General features: G+C 36.0%; 1 protein-coding gene across 2 annotated transcripts in view; it reads right to left on the minus strand.

Moving 5' to 3' along the window:
• LSAMP (limbic system associated membrane protein) overlaps positions 1-25,349 on the minus strand; it is an 826,684-nt gene that overhangs the window by 45,705 nt on the left and 755,630 nt on the right. Inside the window, exons 5-7 of one of the 2 annotated variants that reach the window (XM_007493724.3) lie at positions 10,834-10,954; positions 10,239-10,387; positions 1,799-1,834 (exon numbers count right to left, since the gene is read on the minus strand). In XM_007493724.3, the coding sequence (XP_007493786.1) occupies positions 1,799-1,834; positions 10,239-10,387; positions 10,834-10,954 (306 nt within the window). The remainder of the gene's footprint in view (positions 1-1,798; positions 1,835-10,238; positions 10,388-10,833; positions 10,955-25,349) is intronic. The other variant, XM_001362935.4, reaches the window with a different exon arrangement.

The following is a 25,349-nucleotide window of genomic DNA, read 5'->3' on the forward strand; positions in this document are numbered from 1 at the left end:
TTTTTGAATATGTTATCCTATAGAACAAAATGTCTCTGTGAAGATTCTACATCTGAAGATGTTTGAAAAATGATAACATATTTTCTTACAACCCTAAGACAAAAAGATTTATATTAAATATGGTCATTGGAGAATCCCAAATGGAACATTTTTCTTAAAAAGTAAACTTCGTCATAAATAAAGGAAATATGTCTTTTGCTTTTTAAAAAGCAGATTTTATGCTTTTTGTCAATTCTATTAGTCTTTTTCTCTGATAATTGATTGTGGAATGAAGGTGATGCTTGTCCCTCAAAGAAGCAGGACCTCCTCTAGATCCTGCTCCAAACTGGATAGGTTTTGAGTAAAAGTTTCATAATGACATTAGTCATAGATTATATCTGGGGACTAGCCTAGCTAAGATTGTTGTTGTTTTTCTTTTTTATTGTTGTTTTTGCAATTCACAAAATTGTCTACTAATCCATATGAAAGTTATCCTCTGTATCAATGGAGGTAGTATCACTTAAAATCTTTTGAATTATAGAAAAAAGCAATATTTTTTGCATATAGGGAAAGAAACACTTTGTATATGTTTCTAGGGAAATTTCTGCTATGGTAAGGTTTCCTATAGTAAATTATGTGAATATATATCCTAGAGCTTATTGAAAGGTTGATCAAAGATCTTTTGTTGGGTTAACAAGTGACCATTTTTAGTCACTGTATATCTTTTAATTAAAAAACCAAACAAAAAAAGCATAAAAAAGAATTTAGATATACATTCACATACATATTTTTATGAAAAATGAATTATTGGCAATTTTAAACTAATGCAAAAATAGCTATAGGTATTCAGTTTTGATGAGTTGACAAAATGTGATTCTTTTCATAGCTCAAGAAATAGCAGCTCTGTCCTGTTAATTCAATGTCTGAATACATTTCATTTATGGTGCATACAATAATCATGTTTAATTGGATTTATTTTTTCACACTCTGCCCCACATGGCCTACTTTCCTACTTTTTTTCAGCTTTTTGAGGGATATTTGCAAATCACTTTCTGGGATTTAATTTTAATGGTGGTTTGGTTTCATTTTAGACTTTTTTTAATCTTGCTTAAATTTTATTTTCCAATTTGCTTTTAAGTGGCCTTAAGTTATGGGGCTGTAGCTGTAGCCTGCATCTAAATGTGATACAGGTGGCATAATTTAATTAGATTTTCTGTACAGAGATTTATTAAAATGAACACAAAATGTCCACCTTGGTTCCTTTATCATTACTTTCAAGAGGATCAAGTCAGAGCCTATGTCCTAGAATCATCTAATTCAGATAATGTGGTAAATTGGGCAATGTGCAAAAAAGATTTTCTACTAATTATATCAATACTTTTTGGGTTAGATTTGCTAAGTCCCCAGTCGCCAGGGTAGTTAGTCTATCTATTCCTATCTCTTGGGCATGCAAAAGTGTTCTGCCTGCCTCATACTAAAAGGGGAGATTAAAATAGCTAACTGCTGTTAAGAAATAAAAACTCTGAACAACTTTGTTTCTGGGTATTTGGTACTGTCACCTTGACACCTGATCAAATAGCAGCAGGCCAGACAGCAGCAGCAAAGTGTAGAAATACTTTAAACAGGGTCACTGAACTGTATCATGTCTATCAGGTTTGGAGAGGTAGCTTCCATTGGTGTTCTGGCTGAAGGTGTAAGGAAGAAGAGTGATTCTTATTGAATGTGAATTTTGTGAATCATTTCTCCCTCCCTAGGTATAAACCTGAAGATGATGGAGAATGACCCTGCAATAGCATAGTGTGATAGAAATCATACTGACCTTGATTAGGGTTGGGGATTGTGGGTAAAACTCGTTCTAAAGGGGGAAAAACAGTAAGTGTCATGGAGAAAAATATATACAAGTAAGCTTCTCATTTCTAGCCATAAAGCAAATATAAAACGTGATTTTCCATCCTAACTGGATTTCAGAAGTGAAAAATTTGAATTCACTGACAGGTCATGCTGTATAACCCCCACTGGTAGCAAAGTACTAAAGAGAGCCATCCAATGAAAATCAAATATCTGGAAGTAAGGGAGAAAAATGAAACAAATTAATTTGATATTAAGTAGCACTGCTAAATACTAAATAATTTCATCAGGAAAACTATTGTCCAGTTAAAGATTCCATATAAAAAGTAATATTGCTCAACAGAGGCCATTTGAGGTTGAAGTCACCATTGTTCAAGTACTCCTGAGAGATCATATAACACCCCAACCATACTTTCCACCATGCTGTTTTCCCAATTCTAGGCTCATCACTGGACAATCAAAGTTGCATTGGGCAGAGTTCTCTTGAATCCTCCTACTAACTTAGTTGGCCCTTCTCCTCGAAAGTCTCACTCCATCCCTCTTCGTCCAAGCCACTGCCTGGAAAACTTTCAATTCTCCACACATAGCCTTATGCCATCAAGCTTCTTAGCCAATATGTTTTTACTTCCTCATTTTTACCAACCCTGCTGTCCTAAATATCACACCCCATAATTCTGTTGGCCCAGTTTCACTTTCCCCAAGACATACAGCTAACACATTTAAATGCTAACATTGTTTTCAATGCTTCACTTAGCTTTTTTCCACATTAAATATATGAATAAAAAGAAATGCTTCTGAGTATGTTATACATACGTGTAATAGTAGGTAATACATGTGCATATATCCTTACTTGAAGTATACATACATGTAATACAAATTATTTTGCTATTTTCTAACTTTTCCCCAAACATTACCTTCCTTGCTCAAAACTAATTTTTGGCAGTAACTCAAAGAATTTGTTCAAGTCAAACAGGGATGCTTCATCATATGGCTAAATGTAAAGTCTGTGAGCCCTTTATGTGACTTTTAAAAACTTAAACTGGGAGAATCTTCATTTCAATTCAATTCAGTTCAAGAAGGCTTTATTTCATATCTACTATGTTCAAAGCATTACTCTAGGCATTGGGGACATAAAGGCTATCTAAACCAGATCTCTCACAAGTTATTCATCTTACCTCAAAACCAAGGTGAATTGTGACACCTCTCTACAGGTTTTCTCAGAAAGGTGACTTACTTTATTGAGCCTCCTTTCTTCTATTGCTCTCATTTAAATGTATCTAAGGCACCCCTCTCTCCCTCTCCAACTAGGGTGCTAGAACACCTTATAAATCTCTCTCTCTCTCTCTCTCCATATATATATATATGTATATTTAATATACATATATATATATAATTATCTGTATCTATGTTTAGGCTAGGCCTATAATTACATTGGTCAAGGGAACTCTCAAATTAGAAAATTCCTTCTATCAATCTACAAATACATGTTGGCTCTTTATTCCCTCCAAATCTGTTAAGATGTTATAACATATTAACATATTCTCTCTCTCTCTCTCTCTCTCTCTCTCTCTCTCTCTCTCTCTCTCTCTCTCTCTCTCTCTCTCTCTCTCTCTCTCCTCTCCCTCTCCCTCTCTCTCTCTTTCTATCTTTCTCCCCCTCCCCAAGGGAGACATACACACAAATGTATATATAGATATATATTTTTTCTATTTTGTCATTTTCTATCCTAGTGGAAAGTAAGTTGGACTTTAAATGGATACAACATTTTGGTTATTCAAAATTTGGGACACCAGAGATAGTCAAACTTAGTTTGGCTCAGCTGAAAGTTTTAGCCTCAGATGATCAAAGTTCCTTAAGAATATTACAATTCAGTTGGTCAATAATAGCTCATGGAACACTTGTAACTTACTTATCTAAGTGTCAAGTAGACAAACAATTCAAACTTCTATTGGTTATTTGGTATTACATCTCCAGCCTTGAAACTAAATATCTAGACTTCTTTTAGCCTTTATGTAGCAGTAGGAGAGCACTGTCCTATGTTCTACTCCATCTATCTTATTTTATTATATTATTACTATTATTATTCAGGCTGTTTAAATGGCTCAGCTTAATATTTTCTTCTCACACTGTTCACAGTTGGGTAAATGCTCTCTTACCCTCATTTTCACATGGCCATTTATAACATTGCTAAGTCATTCCTCCCACCTTCTATTCATCACTTTTTCAATTTCTTTCCACCTTATTATCATCACGTTAGCTCCACCCTGTAATCATCATTTTCACCCTATCACACCTTATTAGTTATTTTATTCTCTTAATTCTATCCTACTGCCTGATCACTCCCCTGTCTCTTCTCCATCCCAGCTTTTTAGCCTTACTCTTCCATTATCTCCCCACTGCTATTATTATTTTCCCACTCCATCCCATTATACCTGTGGTCATTATTATATCTCTGGTTTCATGGACAACTCGAAGAGTGTCAAATGAAATGGGATGTAGTAAATACCTTTTGCATGGAAAACAAGTCACAGAAACTTTCAGACACACTTTCTTTTAGGGTACTAAACACATTAGCTTGCCTTCAGGGTTTTGGAAGTGACTGATGCTATTGTGAGCAGCACTTGGACCAAGAAGTCAGGTAAATTGAATCTCAATCTGAACTTTAACTGTAAATCCAAAATCAAGAATTGGTAAAGACATCAGAAATCCTTTAGTTAAACACCTAATCAACGTTTAAATGCTCTTGGTAATATCCTCAACAAGTGGTCATCCAACCTCTACTAGAAGGTTTGATTCAGAAGGAAGCTATTTCCATTTTCTTTGACAGCTCTAATTGTTAGGAAATGTTTTCTTATGCTGAAATGAAATCTGTCTCTCTAGAAATTCTGTCATTTCAGAATCATGTAGAATTGAATCTAATCTTTTCCCCATATGGCAATAATCTCTTTTCCAGTCTGTCTCCTCAGTATTGCCCACATTAGTCCCTTTCTCCATTTGTACCATGACCACCACCTCTTTCTTGTCCAGTATTGTTGACATCACTTCCTAAAGAGTTTTCCTTTGCCTAATTTCTCTCTTGTCCAATCCATTCTCCACAATCTTTCAAATTATTATTATTAAAGTACAGTTCAGACTATGCCACTCCCTTTTTCAATAAGCTTCAGCGACTCTCCAATTTAAAATACAGCTGTCACTGAAGATTAAACCCCTTTTGAACCTATCATTTTAAGTTAATTATACATTAGTTCCTCTGTTCATAGCCCACTTTCCAGACAAATTGGGCTACTTGCTCCCTATACATGACAATCCATCTCCCATTTCAATGTCTTTGTTCAGGTTGTAGCCTCATGCCTGGAATTCTGTATCTCCTCATCTCTGCCTTTTAGAACTCCAAGCTCCCATTAGGGCTCAGCTCAAGGGCTATTTTCTTAGACATCACTTTTTATTTCTCTCTCTCTGCTCTCCTCTCCTCTCCCCCCCCCCCAGTGTCTCTGTGTGTCTCTGTCTCTGTGTCTCTCACTGTCTCTGTTTCTCTCTGTCTCTCTGTCTCTGTCTCTGTCTCTGTCCCTGTCTCTGTCTCTGTCTCTGTCTCTCTCTCTCTCTCTCTTTCTTTCATCCAATATCTGTTATATTCCCCTGGTAGCATGTAAATTCCTTAAGAACAGGGCACACAGTATGTCCTTAATAAACTCTCATTGTTTGATGAGCTATTTGATCAAATACTAGTATTTTCTTTAATTGGTCTACTTTTGCTACTGGATTCCAGTCCCTTTATCATCCTATAGTCATATATCTTTGCACATATTCTGTCTCTTCAGAATCCCATTCAAAATGTGGCAATTAGAATTAGTTATAGTACACCAGGTGTGGTCTGATAAGGTCAAGATATAAAGGTGCTATTACATTATGTGTTTAGGCTACTATAATTATCATATTGCAAATTGCATTTGGATATTGGCTAAAATTTAATTTTTAACTTTAGAGTGGGATATAAAAAACACATTAGGTTACAGAGATTTCAACTAAAAAACATTTAAACACAAAAGTCCTAAGCAAAGCAATAATGCATTGATTAGGAGGGATGATTCCTTTTGGGCCTCCTTGAAGTTCACAAGTCATCTTGGGGCAGTATTTAATCCTCTGACGCCAGCAATTCTTTTGAGGAATACCATAATGATCTTGAGAAATAGTTGATTTAAAAAAAAAACTAATTTAATTAGTTCTTGAAGACAAGCCTTCCTTGATTTGAGGCCAGATCTCTATATTCCTACATCTAGCTGCCTCTCCAAACAAAACATGAGAAATCAAAAACCTTCCAAATACAAAACTAAAATGGAAGGAAGGAAAGAGGGAAGGAAGAAAGGAAGGAAGGGAGAAAGGAAGGAAGGAAGGAAAGAAGGAAGGAAGGAAAGAGGTTTTACTAAGACTGATGAACATGATACAAATTTTGTATAGTTCTAACTGATGTAGGGGAATTATGAAGAAAATATGAAAAGCTACAAAAAAAAGAGACAGTCCATTGACTCAGGGAGGAAAAAAAAATGACTTTCATGAAAGTGTCCTTGTGTGTTTTTAAATGAAACGTGTCCATTTCTGTACCTCTGCTCCCCGCTTTGTTCTCAGTGTCTGAATGAGGAGTGGGAAAAATTGGGGCCTAAGAAAAACAAGTGACCCTGATTTGACACTGCATTCAAAGTTATAGTAGATACTTAAAGAATCTACTGACTCTCCAAAATGATGAATAATCATCAGTTCTTCCAGGGATTTGAACAGGAGCTTATACCTGCTGCTGCCTGAGTCTGGCAGAGGCTTTGCCAGCTGCCTCCTCTCTTCCAGACTGGCTTAGTCAGCAGAGTACCCCACTGCCCACACAGTGCTCACAGTCAGTGCTCACCAGAGAGAAGTAGTTCCTGGGAACTGTCTCTCTGCCTGGCCTGATGCAAATCAGGACTTATAAGGAAAAACACAAGTGATTTTTAAGGGCACTGGAAGAATATGCAATCTTCCTTTCTTAATTAAATCTATTCTGTTGTATGTGAATATGTGACGTAGACACCATATACTTTTGGTACAGGTACAGTGTTTCTTTTAACATCAAGTGGTAATTTTTCACCATACCTCTGAAAGAAGAGATAACATAACATTGCCTCCAAAATTGAACAGGGAAGGAAATTCACAGGATATTCCTGTTTTAGGAGCTGTAGAGGACTGTGCTTTAACATTTTCCATTCCTTTTTTCCTCTTCCCTGCCTCTGATTCAGAGAACAGAGGATCTCGTTTATTATTTAGATTTTAATAGCACTTTTCCACCAGGTATATGACTATTTAATTCCCCAGTGAAAATCAAGCTTCATAACTTTCTGATGAGGTAGGTAATCAATTCCAAACAATGTGCTAAATATAAGTTCTGAACCTGTGAGATCAAAGGCACCCGCAGCTGAATAATAATGATTAATAAAAATAATGATATTAATTATCTCAAATATTACCAGCACTTTAAAGTTTACAAAATGGTTTTTATATATGTTATCTTATTTGATCTTCAAAAATAACATATAAGTTGGGTAATATTATGATTTTCATTTCACAGATGAATAAACAAGCTGTGCAAGGTTAGGTTGAGTAAGTGACTTGCTCAGGGTCTCACAGGTAGTAGGTAGGTGTCTGAAAAAGAATTTGAATTCAGGTCTAACTGTCATCCACCTTTGCCATTTTGTTTTATTTTAAGAGTAAACATATTTTGTTAAAGTTTAATTTTTTATCAATCAGTAAATAAGCACTTATGTGAATACTTTGTACTGAAAATGTCTTTTAGAATCTACTTTTCCCCAAATCTCCAAAGACAATGAGTTTATTTAAAATATATCCCTAATTTCCCAGTCATAGCCTTCCTAACCAATACCCTAGTGTTTGCCAAACTGCATTACAAGGACCTGAACCATCTGAAGACTGTTATTATAATTGACCTTATGTTTGTTTATAGATATTAAAATAATAATTTCAGAGGATTTCACTGACAAAGTTATAGCAACGTTTTGTTTATACTGAAGGTTTCTACTATGGAGGAATATTCTAAGAACCACTTCCTAGAACATTATATCCTACCTGTTTCCTCTTTATTTTCTTTTATGAATCTCTTTGGAAGATTTAGGAGCCACGTAAAAACCTCCTTTTGCTACAAGAATTATTGTGTGTGCTATTGGACTCTCTACATCCCTAGCCGGTGAGTAGGGTCTCCATTCTTTTTGGGTCAGCATCTTCAATTCCTCTTCTCTTTGCTCTCTCATATTTCCTAGTCCATCTCCGACCCTTTCTCATCAGAACATATCTGCCAGGTATTTTCTTATCAAGGTGGATACAGGTGAAAGGAACCCTTGATATAATTTGGTCATTACCCATTTCTTTTCATCAATATCCCTTTTCTCCCTCAACTCGCAGGTTTCAACATTCATTCTTCATTCATTCAACGTTCTTATTCAGATGTCTCCCCCCCACTCATCCCCCCCCACCTCAAATCCAAGTTTAATAGTTTATGTTGGTTTTACTCCTGCTTAAGGCCTCACTAATGTCAGCAATAGAGTTGGGATGTACATTTCTTCAATAACCTTTTGGTGTCTTCAGGGTTATTGATGTCTGCAGCTATAGCGGGAAACACGGATATTCAGTCTTGAGAGACAAGTAAAGAAGGACATGAATTTTAAACTTCATGTTGACAAAGCATTTGTGTATCCATGTCACATTAAACTGTCACTGACTGAAGTCAATGAGAGTTATGAATGACAAACTGAAGGCCAAATTTAGTGTGGTTAAACATACATACACGCACAACACCTGAATTTAGATCTTGAACACTTTCAAAGTGGCTCTAATAGTACACTTCAAGGGGGCCATTATTTGAAATTTTTAAAAAATTCATTTTATGAGGACTCATCCAAATTTGGATTAAGGGGAAAATGCCCGGTGCCATTTGTCAGCCTGTATCATTGCACATATCCACTGACATACCCAAAGACATAATGTTTCTGAATTGTACCTTTGCAGACATCTCCTGGTAATTTAAAAGACATAGAGATAGCAGTTACTTGACTGCATTCCATTTGGTCTATTGATCTTTCAACTTAAAACATTGTGATTTTTGTTTTTTGATTTTTTGTTTTCTTTTTTCTATTGCCATCTTGAAATATTGCCCTCTGATACCTCATGGAGGCATCATAATAATCCTGGATTTTCAAAGATGATGCCGGTGGAACAAATATTCTAATAGGTGCCACCAAAAGGGATAGGACATGCCTATCTTCCAAGAAGCAGCTGATCTGAGTCTGGAGGGGCCCATCACCTGATTGTTGGCTACAAATGATGAATTCTTTGGGCTGAAGAAAATCAGGGGAATCACCTCCTAAAATATGGCAGGGGAATAAATAGAGGGGATATCTATACTGGGTAAATCAAAGGTTTTTTGGTAAATTTTAAAATTTAAATAAAAGGTAAATATTTTATTATCCATACCCATATTCTAATTTTTATGATCCATATTTTGATTGTACCCCCTTATACTTATGTTCGTGCCCCAGATGCCTCTAGAGGTGTCTTAGCATCTCCCTCAGCACTTCCAGCCACATGTTCCATTTACTCAGGGATTCATATGCCTAAAGGTATAACACCTGCTAATTAAAGAGACTGTTCTGCCAACATCGATAATTTTGAAATCACTGATTCATAGCACTTCTATTTCTGAATTTTCTTCAGAAAAGGGTCAATACATCCTTTCTCGACCATTTTCATTCCATTCCCAAAGGGTTCCATGCAACATAATTTCCAACAGCTACCAATACAGAAACATGTCCCTATTCTCCCTCCTTTTAAGATTTTTCTGTGACTTTCCACTGTTCAATTCCTTAGCCCTCCCTCTTTTACAATGTAATGCTGAAAACACCTTTTGATTATTTTACATCTCCTTTTCTCAGTCACCTTATCCAATTCTCACTGAATGTTTCTCTCTCAATCACTTTCATCAGCAGTCGTTTTCCAAATGCCATGATCCTCCACTCTCTTATATCTCCTGCTTTTATTTAAAGCTACTACCACTCTAAAGAGAAATATGTTCTATCTCTAATTTTAAAAAATAACAACCCACAAAGCCAAATCATAAAACTGAAACTAAACAATCACAGAATCCCAGAAAAAAAAGATGACATCATGGTAGTGTTCAAATATTTCCTTACATGGAGGGATTATGAATGTTACATATGAATTTGTTCCCCCTCCCCCTTCCAGTCACTTATTTCTTGTTTCGCCTGAGAGTTTGCCCTATAAAAGCTGACGAGTGAATGGTGTTCCAGTTTGCTGAGCAGAGAAATCTGTAATGTAATTAATTCCACTGAACTGGGCCCCCTCTTCTGTGATATACTTACTGAAAAGGATTAGGCTGGCATTCGTGACTCCCAACTTGTTGGCAGCCACACAGGTGTAGTTGCCATAGTGTTCCTCAGTGACGTTGGTCACCATCAGGAGGGATTGCCCCTCAATGCTCTTAATCTCAAGACCATTAGCGCTGTTTATCCTGCGAGTGAGAGACAATGTAAGCAAACCTCTGAAATGTAGAACATTCAATATCGCATTGTGATTTGCATTTGTGGGGGCATGGGGAAGAATAGAAAGAGATAACAGTTTCAGTTCACTACTCTCTGAATCATCTCCATTACATTTTTTATGTAATTTTAATTAGTAGTAGATGTCTACTGCCAATGGAGACCAGTTCTAATTTAGTTGAATCTCCATGATAAGGAAAGAGGAGAATATGGAAGGAGCATATCCATCCAACTATGTTCTCCGTTTTTATTGGTTGGTTGGTTGCTTATTTAATCAGGGACTGGGATTAAGTTTCAAGATTCTTTAAAAATTGTATTCAAATATAGATATAATTTAATTTTTTTAAATAAAGCTTCTCTTTGACCCTTGAAACACCTGCCCTGGACATGGAAGAATCATGGTGGGCAGAATAAATACCTGGTATCATCTCTGTACCACTCAAAGTCAGGTGCAGGCACTGCGGAGGCTTCACATTTGAGAGAAGCTTGTCTCCCCGTAGTAGCTTCATTGCTCTTGGACTCCGTGATAGTGGGAGGATCTGGAGGAGGAAAATGATACACAATAAAAAATTTAAGACAGTTTTTTCTATTTTAGCTCTTTAATGAAAACTCACTATTAGGATAGACACAGATAGCAGAAATAACAAATGAGTATTTTCACTGTTTCTTTTTTATATGACCCAAATTAATTAAAAACAAATATCGGTGTATATTTATAAATGTATATATAATATACTATATGTATATGTAATATATTACATACTATACTATGTAATGGGTACATTCTCCTGTAAACACACCTATTTTTTTAAACCTTTACCTTCTCTGTCTTGGAATCAATACTGTGAATTGGTTCCAAGGCAGAAAAGTGATAAGGGCTGTGGGGTCAATGGGGGTCAAGTGACTTGCCCAGGGTCACACAGCGGGGACGTGTCTCAGGTCAGATTTGAAACCAAGACCTCCCCTCTCTAGGCCTGGATCTTATTCCACTGAGCTACTCAGCTGCCCCCCCACATCTATTTTTAATGGGCATATACACTTTGGATAATCTCTCTACACTGGAAAATCTTTTTTAGGAGACACACCTGCATTGTATATACTTGACAAAGCAGAAAGTCTGTTTGGGGAAATTAGAGAAGTATGATATTCTATTGAGATTAAACTTTAATTTAATCCCTTTAGTTTTTAAGGGGTGTGATCCCTTTAGTGTTAGGCATAAAGAAATTATTTCTACACAGAAATTTGCTAGTTTAAGACTCCAGTAGCAAGATTTCAACTCTAGAGAAATTGCTCTTGAAAGGTAAAAAAAGGAAAGGTGGAGCCACCAAAAATTATGATAGAACGCTTCAGGATGAATTCTGGTGCAGTATAATTCACAAAAGGACGAGGTGAAGTAATTTTTCTACTCATAACAACTTAGAAGGCTGCTACGAGGAATTTAATATACCAGGGTGGAGATTTAGTACAAAACAACATGCCTTGGCTGGTCCCAGGGTGTTTAAGGTCCTGGGCACAGCTGGAAGCAGCAGCAAAAGTTTCTGGAGCTCTCAGCCACAGATGGTAAGAGAGTGTTGGAAAGTTGCTCAGAAAGTTATTACAGGGGTCTTTTTGCTGTTCTAGGTGCAAGTCGCTTATGTCATGGCCCATATGCAGATTCAGGAAGCAGTCTCAGGGTACACTTTCAGGGGAAGGAGGAATACTGACACATACCAGTGCTTATAGTCATGAGAGAGAGACTGAGAGAGACAGAGAGAGAGAGAGAGTCATAGTTCCAAGGTGGAAGAGTGCTCCTGGTCATCCACAGTCCAGAGCACAGGCCTAGAGAGTACTAAACATTTCTCCTTATATCATGCCACCTTGGAAGTACTGAAATCAAAGAGATCCCAATTGCCATCTCTGAAGGCATCTTCATAAAGAACCTAGAGCTTAGAACAGTGCTCCCTTCATCTCAGTTACAGAACCCAAATTTAATAGTTTTTTAAAGCAAAAACAAAAAGAAAAAAAAAACAAAGAAAAGGCTAGAAAATAAGCAAACAAGAAAAAACAAACAACATAGAAAGTTATTTTGGTGATTGAAAAGACTAAAACACAAACTCATAAGAAGACAACAAAGTCAATACTGCACCTCCAAGAAAAAGAGGAATTACTCTCAAGGCCAAAAAGAATTAAAGGAGGAGTTTAAAAAAAGATTTTAAAAATTGATGAGAGGTAGAAGGAAAATTGGAAAAATAACTTAGAAAGATACATCAAAATCATGGAAAAGAGTCAACAGCTTGGAAAAGAAGGCACAAAAAATATTGATGGAATTAATACCTTAAAAAAAAGAATTGGTAAAAGTGTTGCAAAAATCCAATGAAGAGAAGAATCTCTTAAAAAGCAGAATTGGCCAAATGAAAAAAAAATACAAAAATGCATTGAAAAGAAGAACTTCTTAAAAGGTAGAAGTGGCCATATGGAAAAAGCGGTTCACAAATTCACTGAGAAAAGAACTCTTTGCAAAAAAGAACTGGCCAAATGAGAAAGGATGTACAAAAGCATCCCTCAAGAAATCATATCTAAATAATTAGAATTGGACAAGTGGAAACTATTGACTCCACAAGACATCAAGAAACAACCAAATAAGGAAAAAGATTGAAAAAATAGAAGAAAATGTGAAATATCTAATGAGATATTAACTTGGAAAACAAGTCCAGGAAGGAAAATCTAAGAACTGGATTGCCTGAAAACCATGATCACAAAAAGAGTTTAGATATTATTTTTCAAGAAATCACCAAGGAAAACTAGGGTTAAACTCCCTAATCACTTCCTGAAAGGTACACCCAAAGAATAACTCCCAGGAATATGATAGCCAAAATCCAGAACTCTCAGGTCAAGGAGAAAATAAAAAATTCAAATATTGTGGAGCCACAATAAGGATAATATGACTTAACAATTTCTATATCAAAGTGCTGGATGGCCTGGAAAATGATATTCTAGAGGGCAAAAGAGATAAGACTTCAAACAATAATTACTTATCTAGGAAAACTGAGTATGATCCTTCAGGGGGGGTAATGGGTATGCAATGAAATAGAAGACTTTCAAACATTACTGATGAACATATTAGATTCTTAATGTTAAACTTGACTCTCAAAAACAAGATTCAAGAAAAGCATAAAAAGGTAAACTGGAAAGAGAAATTTAAAAAATTCATTAAGATTAAATTGTGTACATCATTACACTGTGGAGATGATTCTTTTAACTCTAAAGAACTTAATCATTATTAGAGAATTTAGAAGTAGTACATATAGACAGAGGCCAAGGGTGTGAGTTGAATATAATGGCATAATCTGAAAAATAAAATGAAATTAAAAGAGAAATACATTCAGAGCAGCAGGGAGGGAAAAATAGAATGGGGTAAACTATCTCACTTAAATGAAGCATAAAAGGGCTTTTAGAGTGGAGGGGAACATGAAAGAGTGGGGAAAGGAGCATGTGAACCTTTCATTGGAATTGGCTAAATGAGGGAAGAACATGCACAGTCAATTGGGTATATAAATCTATCTCATACAGAAGAGTAGGAGGGGAAAGGAAATGATAGAATGGGGGCTGAGGCTGATAGAAAAGAGGATAAATTGGGGAAGTGGTGGTCAGAAACTAAACGGGGAAGTAGGATGGAGAGTAATACACAGTAATTATAATGGTGCAAAAATCTTTTATGAATCTCTCGAATAAATACATACATACATCTTATATACAATAAAAATGAGTTGCATGTATAGAAATGCAAGTTGTAATCCAATCAGTAAGTTGTTGAAGGACATGAACAGGCAGCGCTCAAAGTAATTAAAACTCTGTATAGACATGCAATATAATTCTCTAAATCACAAAAATTAGAGAAACTCCAATTAAAAGAACTATGAGGTACCACCACAAGCTGATCAGATTGGCTATTATGACAGAAAAGGAAAATGACAAAACTTGGAGGGGATGTGGGAAAGTTGAGATAATAAAGCCTTGTTAGGGGAGTTGTAAATTGTTTCGACCATTTTGGAGAGCAATTTGGACCTCTTTCCAAAGACTATTAAACAGTTCATATCCTTTAATCCAGCAATACCATTGCAAGGTTTGGATCCCAAAGAAATAAAAAAAATCAAAAAGGGGAAGGATTTATATATACAAAATGTTTAAAGCAGCAGTTTTTTGGGGGGAAAGAATTAGAACATGAGGGGATACCCATCAATTGGGGAATGGCCAAATAAATTATAATATATGATTGTAATAGAATACAGTTGTGCTATAAGAAATAACAAGCAGGAAGGGCTCAGAAAAACCTGGAAAGATGTGAACTGAAACAGAGTGAAAGAAGCAGAGCCAGAAGAACATTGTACAGTGACGGGAAATCTTTACCATGAACAACTGTGAATACCAGCTATTCTCAGCAATACAATGATCCAAAGCTATCCCAAAGGACTCGTCATAAAAAAATGCCGTCTGCTTCCAGAGAAAAACTGATGGCATCTAAATCCAAACCAAAGCAAACATTTTTCACTTCTTAAAAGGATTAATATAGAAAAATGTTTTATGTGATTGCACATGTGGAATCATTATGAGATTGCTTACCATCTCAGAGGGTTGAGGGAGAGCATGCAAGGCTCAATATTCTTTACAAAATGTTAGAAATGGTTGTTACGTGTCATTTGGGAAAATTAAATTAAATTTAAAAGGAAAGGTAAAGGAATTTCTGTAATCAAGTCATTTTAAAATCTCTATTTTAAAATTTTTGTTTTTTCAAGGTTTATTTTAACATGAATATCATTAAACTATCAACAGAAAGTCTAGGTTGCATGACAACTGGTCAGGTCTCTTCTGGCCATTGGCAAATATAGAAAAACATATAAAACTGTGAAGGGATAATCTAACCATTTGCAAATTAGAATTTGGACCCTCCTTCACAAACAAACCATGTAAAATACAAGCTATTTAAGTAAATTATTCTGAACATGTGCAAAATAACCTTAATCTTATTTATTCCTGACCAGAGGTATAATAGAAAAATAGTATTAGATTTCCAGTGTCTTGGCTTTGCCCCCAGCTTTCTATGTTACCTTGGTCACTTTAATCTCTCTCAGCCTCAGTTTCCTCATCTCTAAAATGAATGGGGATAAGCTGTTTGATTTCTAGGGTCTTTTCTGGCTCTAAAATTATGTCATCCTTTGTCTGTTACTGTTGAGTTGTTTCAGTAGTGTGTGGCTCATTATGACCCCAGCTGGAGTTTTCTTGGCAGACACTGGAGTGGTTTGCCATTTCCTTCTCCAGCTCATTTTGCAGATGAGGAAACTGAGGCAATGAGAGTTAAGTAACTTGCCACATGTCATATGGAGAATAAGTATCTGAAGTCGAATTTGAGTCTTCCTAACTTCAGACCTGGCACTATCCACTGCACCACTGAGCTGCCCGTTTTGGAGATAGTATTCCAATTCAATTCAACTTGATACACATTTTTTAAGCACCTTCTCTCTGCAGGGTAATGTGCTAAGCAGCAAAGATATGAAGGCCAAAGTGACTATCAAACCCTGTTCTGAAGGGTTTGTCATCTCTTGGGGCGATACAACATAAACTTATTTAGTCATGTCCTTAGAATCAGAGATCTCATTCCTGGGAATACTCCAAGAATCATAGAAGTGGGAAGTGCCCTGACCAAGTCAGAAAATCGTCTAAATACATAGTCTATATCAGTTCCTTGTTCCTAACCAAGAACTTAGCAGTCAACTCCTCCTTTATGGTGCTTTTCAAATGACAAAGAAATGTTGTGGAGGCTTATATAGTAATGTATAAGATTGAACACCCAAGATAAGAATTAGTCCAATTTATGAAGAAGTGCTGACTCCTTCTATGGCTTCTCTCCTCTTTGAAAATCCACAGATGTTCACTCAGTATAAAACCAGTTTGTTCTGAAAGACTCTGACCTAATTATTTAAATGACTTGTTTCTTGATGGTGAATTTTGTTCTCATCACTTACAGTTGTGTTCAGAACTGGATTGCTTAGGAGTTCTTCACAATATAGTAATCACTTTATTCTACATTATGTTCCAACTCTTTGGAACCAAAGATTAGGACCTAGAGGTCCTTATGTTATAGAAGGAGAAATGAAGGCTAAGAAAGACCAAATGGCATAGCCATTGTCATACAAATAACCATGGTGGTCAGAATTTGAACTCAGAGACTCTGACTCTAAATCTAGCTTTCTTTCCTTTCCTATGGGTTGTTTTTAAAAAAAGGAATCTCTTCTAATGACCCTCAATTCTTACACAGAATTTGGGGTACAATCATGTATTGTTTACAAGCCTCATGTAAGACCCAGAAGTGCCATATGTTGGTGTCCAGAGTGCTGGACTTCAAATCAAGAGATCTGAGTTTCTCTCTGCTTGGACACTTACCAACTCTTGGTCATGTTTGATAATCTATATGGACCCCAGTTTCACCATCATTAAAATGTGGCTAACATTTTCAGTACACACATTACAGAAGTGCTTGTTGTAGAGAATACACATTGGGAAGTGCTATGTAAATGTGGGGATCAAGCTATCATAGAGGCTTTAGCAAAAAGGAACTTTGTTATTGTTCAGTTGTGTTCAGCTCTTTATGACCCCACTTAGGGTTTTCTTGGCAACGATATTGGAGTGGTTTACCATTTCCTTCTCCAGCTCACTTTATGGATGAGGAAACTGAGGCAAATAGGGTTAAGTGACTTGCCCAGGGTCACATAGCAAGGACGTTTCTGAGATCGTATTTGAAGTCAGGAATAAGAGCCTTCCTGACTTCAGGACACTGAACCATCTAGTTGCCCAAAAGAGGGAAGTAGACCAGCAGAAATAAGGTCAGTGGATTTCTCCCTTTGTTTTTATTCATTTTCTTTATTCAGTACTCTTTTTGCTATTATTATCTCTCAGGTAAACAAGTTAGAAGCACTCTCACTCTTACTCTTTGTTTCTCATTCTCCATCTCTCTCACTCTCTGTCTGATTCTGCCTCTCTGTCTCTATCTTTCTTTCTCCCTATCTCTGATTCGGTCTCTCTCTTTCTCTGTATCTGTCTATGACAGGTATTAATTTGTAATATGATTCTCTTCTCTTTTCAATAATGCTTTTTTCATCTGTATTTTTAATGACAGTCAAAAAGACCACTTTCAGTTAGATATGCATATTTGTTATGAGCTAGAAGTTTCCACCAAAAGCTCTTAAGTTATTGTTTTTCTTCATTAACGACTTTTCTCTCTACCTTTGGTACAACGTTACTATTTACTTGCATAGGGATAAATCTACCCCAGTTTTCTTTTGTCTGATTTCTCCCTAAAGATTTCTAGAGTTGCAAACTGGATAAAGAGCCATTGTTGCCCCTCAATTCATTCTGTGAGCAGCATTCCGAACAGTTGTTGCAGTCCTATTGGTTCCTCATTGGTGATTTTCTCTAGTCTCAGTAATCCTGGCACGTTGGTTGCCAATGGTTAATGGATTCACATCTTGGTTCTCTAATATTTGGCTGAAAATCTGAGTTGCTTTTCCAATCTTGAAAATGAATTGCCATGAGATTTCCTCTCCTTGCACAATCTCCCAATTTATAAAATGAATTTAACTAAAGCGTTTTGATCTGTGTCTATGCATCAATGAACTTAGAGAAGTGAGGGGAGGTGGTCACATGGGGAAATGGTAGTAGCACTGTGCAAGTCTCAGACATTTTCAACTTGCCACCAGTACCTTTCTTCTAGCATACTAGCCATTCTGTACTCCCCATCTGTTACCACCATTAAACTGCAGATTTTCTTTCATCTCTTTATTATGGAATTAAGGAATTCAGAGTCCAGCTGTGTAGGGATGGTGAACACAAATATAAAACACATAAAACACACATAAACACATTTATGTGTATAAATATTCACATATAAATATATCTCTATATATAAACCTATAGATAAACTATAGATAGAAATCAGATATGAGATATATGCATGTATACAAAAATAGATACAGAGAAAAATATCAAGACTGACTCTTTTCATGGCCTAAATAACTAGGATCCCTGCTATCTCACCCTAAGTTTTAGTGTTAAAAGAGACTAAACTGTCTCCTTTTCCAACTTAGAAGACATATTAGTAAGCAGTACTATTGGTAAATAAGAACAAATCACTTGAATGTTTTTAAAGGACATGCTGTTATAGCAAATGTCTGTCATTACTTTTAGTCTTTAGTTCTTTAAGTCTAGATATGTGTTTTTATTGGCATAGGAAACTTCTGGTGAAGATAGCCTATCAGCCAATGTAGACAACCCACTCTTTTACAATGTCCAAATCACAGAGAGCCTGGGTGATAATAAGTTGCCCAAGGCTCCAAAGTCAGTATGTATCGGAGGCAGGAATTAAAACAATTTCTATATCCATTATTTCAGACTGCCTTTTGAGCTTTCAGAATGCACATTCTAAAATGTGTTTATAATGCATTCTGAAGAGGTAAAGCTAGGAAAGGTAATTAAATAGTGAGGCATACATACTATAGTACAGTTAAAATCAAATTTCTTTCTTAAAATGTGGTTATAAGAAGAAATTTTCATAAAACGATGGATTGAGGTTCATTGTTATTCTTTTTTGTGACTTTTGAAATAGTTCACTATTATCAGAGGACATTTCCACTTCTCATGCACTTTAAACTCCATCTGGTACCTGAAATTTTAATGAGTTATTTCTATTTCTTATGACCAATAAGATGAAGTCTTCAATTAGAATGGATAGGATGCCACTATCAAAGGTTCAGAAGGCAGAATAAAATCCAGTTTAAGTTCCCCATTATAAAACTAATCATATGTGAGGAGAGAGTGCTTAAATGACTCTTTCAAATTAAGTCCATAGAAGAAAAAATGCAGGTTCATCTTCCTATCTGAATGGAATGAAGTCTCTCTGTTAAGTGACATGTCAAGTTTGTAATGGATAATTCACTTTACTTGGTTCAAAGCAGTATATTGATTGATGGAAAGCTGAGTGTGTAGCTATTTGTCTGAATGCAATCTCTTACTAAGTATAAGCTATTTAAATGAACATAAAATACACCATAAAGTTTCATGTAGTATAATCATAGTAATAATAATGCAGCACCCAGAATTCTTATTGTGCTTTTTCTCTGAAGACCTTAAAAGGCTTTCACATGGATTGTGATTGAATCTACCTTTTGCACTGGAGAGTACAAGTGAAGTGTCTAGTTTTTCAATAAGGGGAGGTTGTTTTTACTATAAAGGGAAAAAAGCACTCCTAATCTCTTTTCTCTTCTCTCTCTTCCCTCCCCTTTTTTCTTCTTGACTCTTCTCCCTACCCTCTCTACTCACCTCAGACAAAGATTCATGCTACTTCTTTTTTATAATATTTTATTTTCCCCAATTACATGCAAAAACAAAATTTTAGCATTCATTTAAAAAAATTTAAGACCCAAATTCTCTCCCTCCTTCCCATCTTTCATTCTTTCCCTCAGGAACCCCACCTGGTTAAGGACAAAAGGATCCCTGTCATTAGGCTGGCAATTTCCCAAAGAATCTTTTGGCCATCCCTCAATCCTTTGTGGTCCCCATTTTGCCTTTGCAGTGATGATGACAGAATGGTAAAAAATGAGTCAAAGGGATTTACAAATTAAACAGTTGTGGGGAATACCTTTTCCTTTCCTGCTGTCCTCCCAAGGAACCACTCCCCATCTTGCTGTCCCACCTTGCTATCCTCCTGGCCACTCTCAACATTACTTTCTAAATTAATAAATCTCTTTTGTTTTTAAGCTAAGTTTTGGAGTCTTGCATGCTTGCCAAAGGTATCCTTCCCAAACCCCAAAGGTATCCTTTCCCGCCCATAACATTTTGATGCCCAACGTTTTTGGCTCTCCTGAAAGCTACTCCTGTACTCCAGATCATCCACGAGGACACAGCTTCTCAGTTGCTTCTAGGGTAAAAGCATTCATGGGAGTCATGGAGATGCCACTACAACCTCTGCAACCATCCCAGCCTGACACTCTGGACATGGCCTATAGTCAATACCTCTCTCTCCTAAGGTATAGGCAGGGACAGCTCTATGCCCATTCTCAGCTCTGAAGAAGTTACATAAGACAGACTGCTGTCTCTTTTTCCCTTACATATTAGGAGAGGGGGGAGATGACATGGGCACTGTACCCCAGAAACCCAGGTGAACTATTATCAGGGAAACTCCCTTGCTATGCCTCCTCCTGACTCTGAACTTAGAAACACCCAGTGACCCCACATAGAGTTCTGAGACATTTATCTTCTTTTGTCCTCTAGATTTAAGATGGACAAAGAGATGAATCTTTTTTGCCTCCAGGAAGACCCCAGTCAGATGACCACCCCACCCCACCAAATGCCTGAGGGCTTACCACTCTGAGTCACGTCCCTACTAGGGCATAGAATCTGTTGTAAAAAAGGCATAAAAACCTCAGAACTGATGTCATTGGGGGAACAGCCTTTCCATTCATGCTTTCCTTCCAAGGAAATTAATAAATAATAATAAATTAATAAATCTCTTTTTTGTTTTTAAGCTAAAAAACAAACAAAAAAAACAAAAAAAACAAATTAAACAGTTGTTAGTCTGTTTTTCAACATTAATCTACCTATCAATACTCTAAATGTGAGAGTCAGGTCCAATGACCAATGAATGGCCAAACTACCTGAAACACTGGTGAGAATCATCTTGAAATTGTCTTTTATAAGTATCACTGGAAGGCAAATGGTAGTTTAAGCTAAATGGAAAGATGGCTCATGTATTATCTAATAATTAAATAAATAAAGGAGTTGTTGGAGCTATTGTTTATCATCCCTATAGAAACATTTCTTTGGAAATTTGGTCATATCCTGAGAAATATTTTCAAAATAAAAAAGATCACCATGAATATAATTGAAGTATATACAGTAGCAAAGGATGAAGTCTCATTAAGACCTTCTGAACTAAAGCAGCAATAATTTTGATTCTTGGTGATGTCAAAGAAAATTTGAGCATAGGTGAGCATGGATGATGGTAAAAAATAGGTTGAAAAATATGGCTCAGGAGTAAGGAATTAGAAGATCAAAATATATATGGACCACAAAGAAATTTACTTTCCCTATATCTGAATATTTTGTTCATGAAAAGAACAGGAAGGTGCTGGACCCAGTCAGTGTTAAATAGCATTGTCAAAAAAAATTAATTATAATTCAAAAGAAAAAAATTGATTACTGATAATTCTTGAACTAGCTAATGTATAGTCATATGATAGCTTTAATAGAGAAAATGTAAAAATTAATACAAAGCTAGAAGAAAAATTAAGATGAAAATTAAAACATTGCATATAATTAAAAGAAGCCAAGCTTGACTGATTAAACAAAATTATTGACACTGAAAAATGAGCAATGGTTTGAATAAAGGTCATTGATGCTGATTAAAACAATTACATAAGGAAACTTAAGTAATTTAAATTAGCTGCCATAATTAGGATACCAAAAGAGCCCAAAAATGGCCACAAAAAAACTTAATCTATTTGCCATTTGGAAAGAGCTGGCAGTCATGAGGAACACTCATTTATAAAATCTTACAGAGAAGAATGGTGGAAGATTATAAGCAGTATTGCCTCATAAACTAATAAGAAACAATGTAAGGGAAAATGGTTAAAAGAAAGCTTGAGAAGAGATTCAATCAAGGAAAGTCATCTGTTGAGAATTTAAGAATAGAACTGGAAAGAAGAGAATAAACAGATGGAAGATGGAGAAGATCTACAGAAATTTTTACAGAAAACTTTTGTTTCACCATCAAAGACAGTAGAATCACTATATTTGGATTATAACACCACAGACCCAAATATGTTTACAGAAGAAGTAAAAATGGCATTGAAGAAAAAAAAGTCAGGAAAAAATTTGGACTAGACCAAATATATACAGATGATATCTGTGCTGGAGGTGACAGAGTTTTGAGGGCATTAGGGTCATTTAAAAGAGAACATAACAAAGATGGGAACAAGACTTTGGACCTTTCAGTGTTGTTGTGAGGATCAAATGAGATAATATCGGCAATGTGCTTTGCAAACATGAAAATGATGTAGAAATGTAAGCTACCATCATCATCATCATCATCACCACCATCCCTTAGGCAAGATAGTGTTGTTATTAGGTCAACAAAACTCTGTCTCATGACTCCTCAGTCGGATGTCACCAAACATTACTACCTTTCTCTGACACTTATTGGATGATCTCCTACCTCACTGTACCCATTGGTCCATTTGATTCCTTTTTGGAAGCAAATGCTTCTCCAACAGAGTGTTCTTTCTCAGAAAATCCTTCAAAACTATCTGTCAGCTCCAAGTGTTCCTTGCCTCCACATTCTGTTTTATAAAGTGTGACATCCCATTCTACTCCAACTCCAGACATAGGTTCATGTTCGTCCATGACTTTTCAGCTCCCTTTTCTTCTTGACTTGAACACTGACATTGCCTTCTGTTCCATTGCCTTCTGCCCAAGAACAGTGTTTCCCAGATTAATGTGGCAACAGAACTCTTTTGCACCAGAACACAGAAGACATGTTTTGATGCAGGAGTGCCTTCCCCCTCAATATTAATCTATTTTTATTTCACGCTTATTCACTGTGTGTACCTATATGCATATAAAATGTTAGTTCCTTGAAGGCAGGGACTATTTCACTCTTTTCTTGGTATCCCTGTTGCTGTCCAACATGTAGAAAGTGCTTAATATGTTTGCTGATTGACAACAAAAGGAAAAGTGTACAGTTTGAGAGTAGGTCTGTCATGGCACCTTAGAGGTCACTTACAGAAAGATGGAGCAGAGTTTACATGTACTATGCTTTTCTGAAAAGCTTCATGGAATAAAATTTAATTCTATAATGTGCTCTAATTCCTTAATTATCAAACTCAATGTGTCTATCTATAGTCTACAACCATTCAAATCAGTCAAGATGAGTAGTGTAGCTGCAACAACTTACTGATAGGTTGATTTGTTACAACTTTTCAACCATTTGCTATAGTGTCACATAAACCCAGCCTGAGGATATACTATACTGTAGGAAAGATGATTCTTAAGGGAATTGGTGTTTCATTGTACTTTCTAAATTTTGTTCAGGACTGAAATCAAATTAAGAAGTTGCTTTGAGATAGCACCATATACTTGTGAAATATTTCTTAGTTGTGATAGTAAATACTAGAGATTTTCTGGGACTCTCTTAAGAGATTTATGGATAAATAGGTGAAAGGAATTTCATAGAAGAAGCTTGTAGTTCTGTTTCTAATTTTTTTTGTGATTCACTTGTCACTAGCAAAAAAAAAGCTCCAATTTTCATAACATCCTTTCCTTGAAAATTGGCTGTCATTTTGCTGTTCTAAACTACACTTTGGGGACAGTCGAGAAGGAGCAATGTCAGGCTAATTGCACTAATAATATGGCCTAGGCTGATAGCTTTGATCTTAGGAACAATCTCCAATCCATGCCACTTTGATGTTTCACACAATGGAAGCATAAATATTTTCCATGTACTCCATGATTGGGCTCTATGCAGTCTAATTAAGATGAAGGTCAATTAATAGAAAATGAAATCTTAACTCTGTAAGTCAGGAAAGAGGTAGATGATACTAGTGAGGGTGTATGCACATAAAAGAAATGAACTAACCTAATTATAAACTTATATAAACACTCAGAGAAAATGCCTTTCATCTGAAAAAAGTCCCAAAGCATTTTATAGCATGGAAATTATTAATTTTTCTCTGAAACTATGTCTGTCTGTCCACACTTCTCCTTCCTTTTCCCTCTCCCTTTTGCTCTCTCCTCTCTGCCTTTTCTCTTTATTCTCCTTATTGTCAAATAGTAATAATAATAATGACATTTCTTGAGAGTCAAGGGTGCAACAAAAAGAAAGCATAAACTTTTAAGGGACTTCAAGTATCATCTAATACAACCCCTAATTCCTTGAAGATCAAGTTCCTTGAACACGTAAGACAGGTGTCAGTTCTGTTTTGAAGCATCTGTCATGAAGGAGATTTCACAACCTCCCTCAGGGGCTGTCCCCCAAACTGCCAACAAGTATAATGGCACAGTGAATATGACAAAGCTGAAAGTAATCGAGCTAGAGTGGAAATACACTTTAATACACTTCCGCATGGGAATTCAGTGATTGTACAAAAGGGCAGGCCTGGGCAGCTATATTATCTTCTCACTAGGCAAAAGTTTCTGATATCGATATCGCAGTAGAAAGATGCTTCTTTTTGTAGAGTGTAAGTGAATTTTTTACAAATGGTTTTCCTGGGTGACATTATCAAAGGGTTCCATTCCCCTTCCTTCTTCACTCATTTTAAATTTCAACTCTGATTTTTTAAATCTCTAAACTTTTCAGTCAGGATCACAAAGTGCATTTATTCCTCTATCTACATAAGGCTATTAGGGAACCTTCCTTGCTAACACAATCCTAGATATTTTGATAAAATCATCACTTTTGAATTATCAGACAACTCCCAAATTCCTATAATGGAAATACCAGTTAGTGGTATGTGGCCAACTAAAATAAAGAGACTTGATCATAATCTCATAGTTATTCAGGCATTCAGCATTTACCCAATATTATATTTAAAAACTATATCCCTATTTTTATAACTTATTGAAAAATGCATCATTTTTTAAAAATCCTTACCTTCTGTCTTGGAATCAACACTGTGTATTGGTTCCAAGGCAGAAGTGTCTGAGGCCAGATTTGAATCTAGGACCTCCCATCTTTAGATCTGCTTCTCAATTCACTGAGCCTCCCAGCTGCCCCCTGAAAAATGCATTATTATCAAGGTACAATTACTTGTTATTCTTCTTTGGAGAGAGATATGGGCTTTCAAATCCCTAAGAATCACGGACACCTGAGTTCCCAGATTTGTTTTGTCCATGTTTATAACCATTTGATTT

This window comes from Monodelphis domestica, chromosome 4 (genome assembly GCF_027887165.1).
Source record: "Monodelphis domestica isolate mMonDom1 chromosome 4, mMonDom1.pri, whole genome shotgun sequence".
NCBI lineage: Eukaryota > Metazoa > Chordata > Mammalia > Didelphimorphia > Didelphidae > Monodelphis > Monodelphis domestica.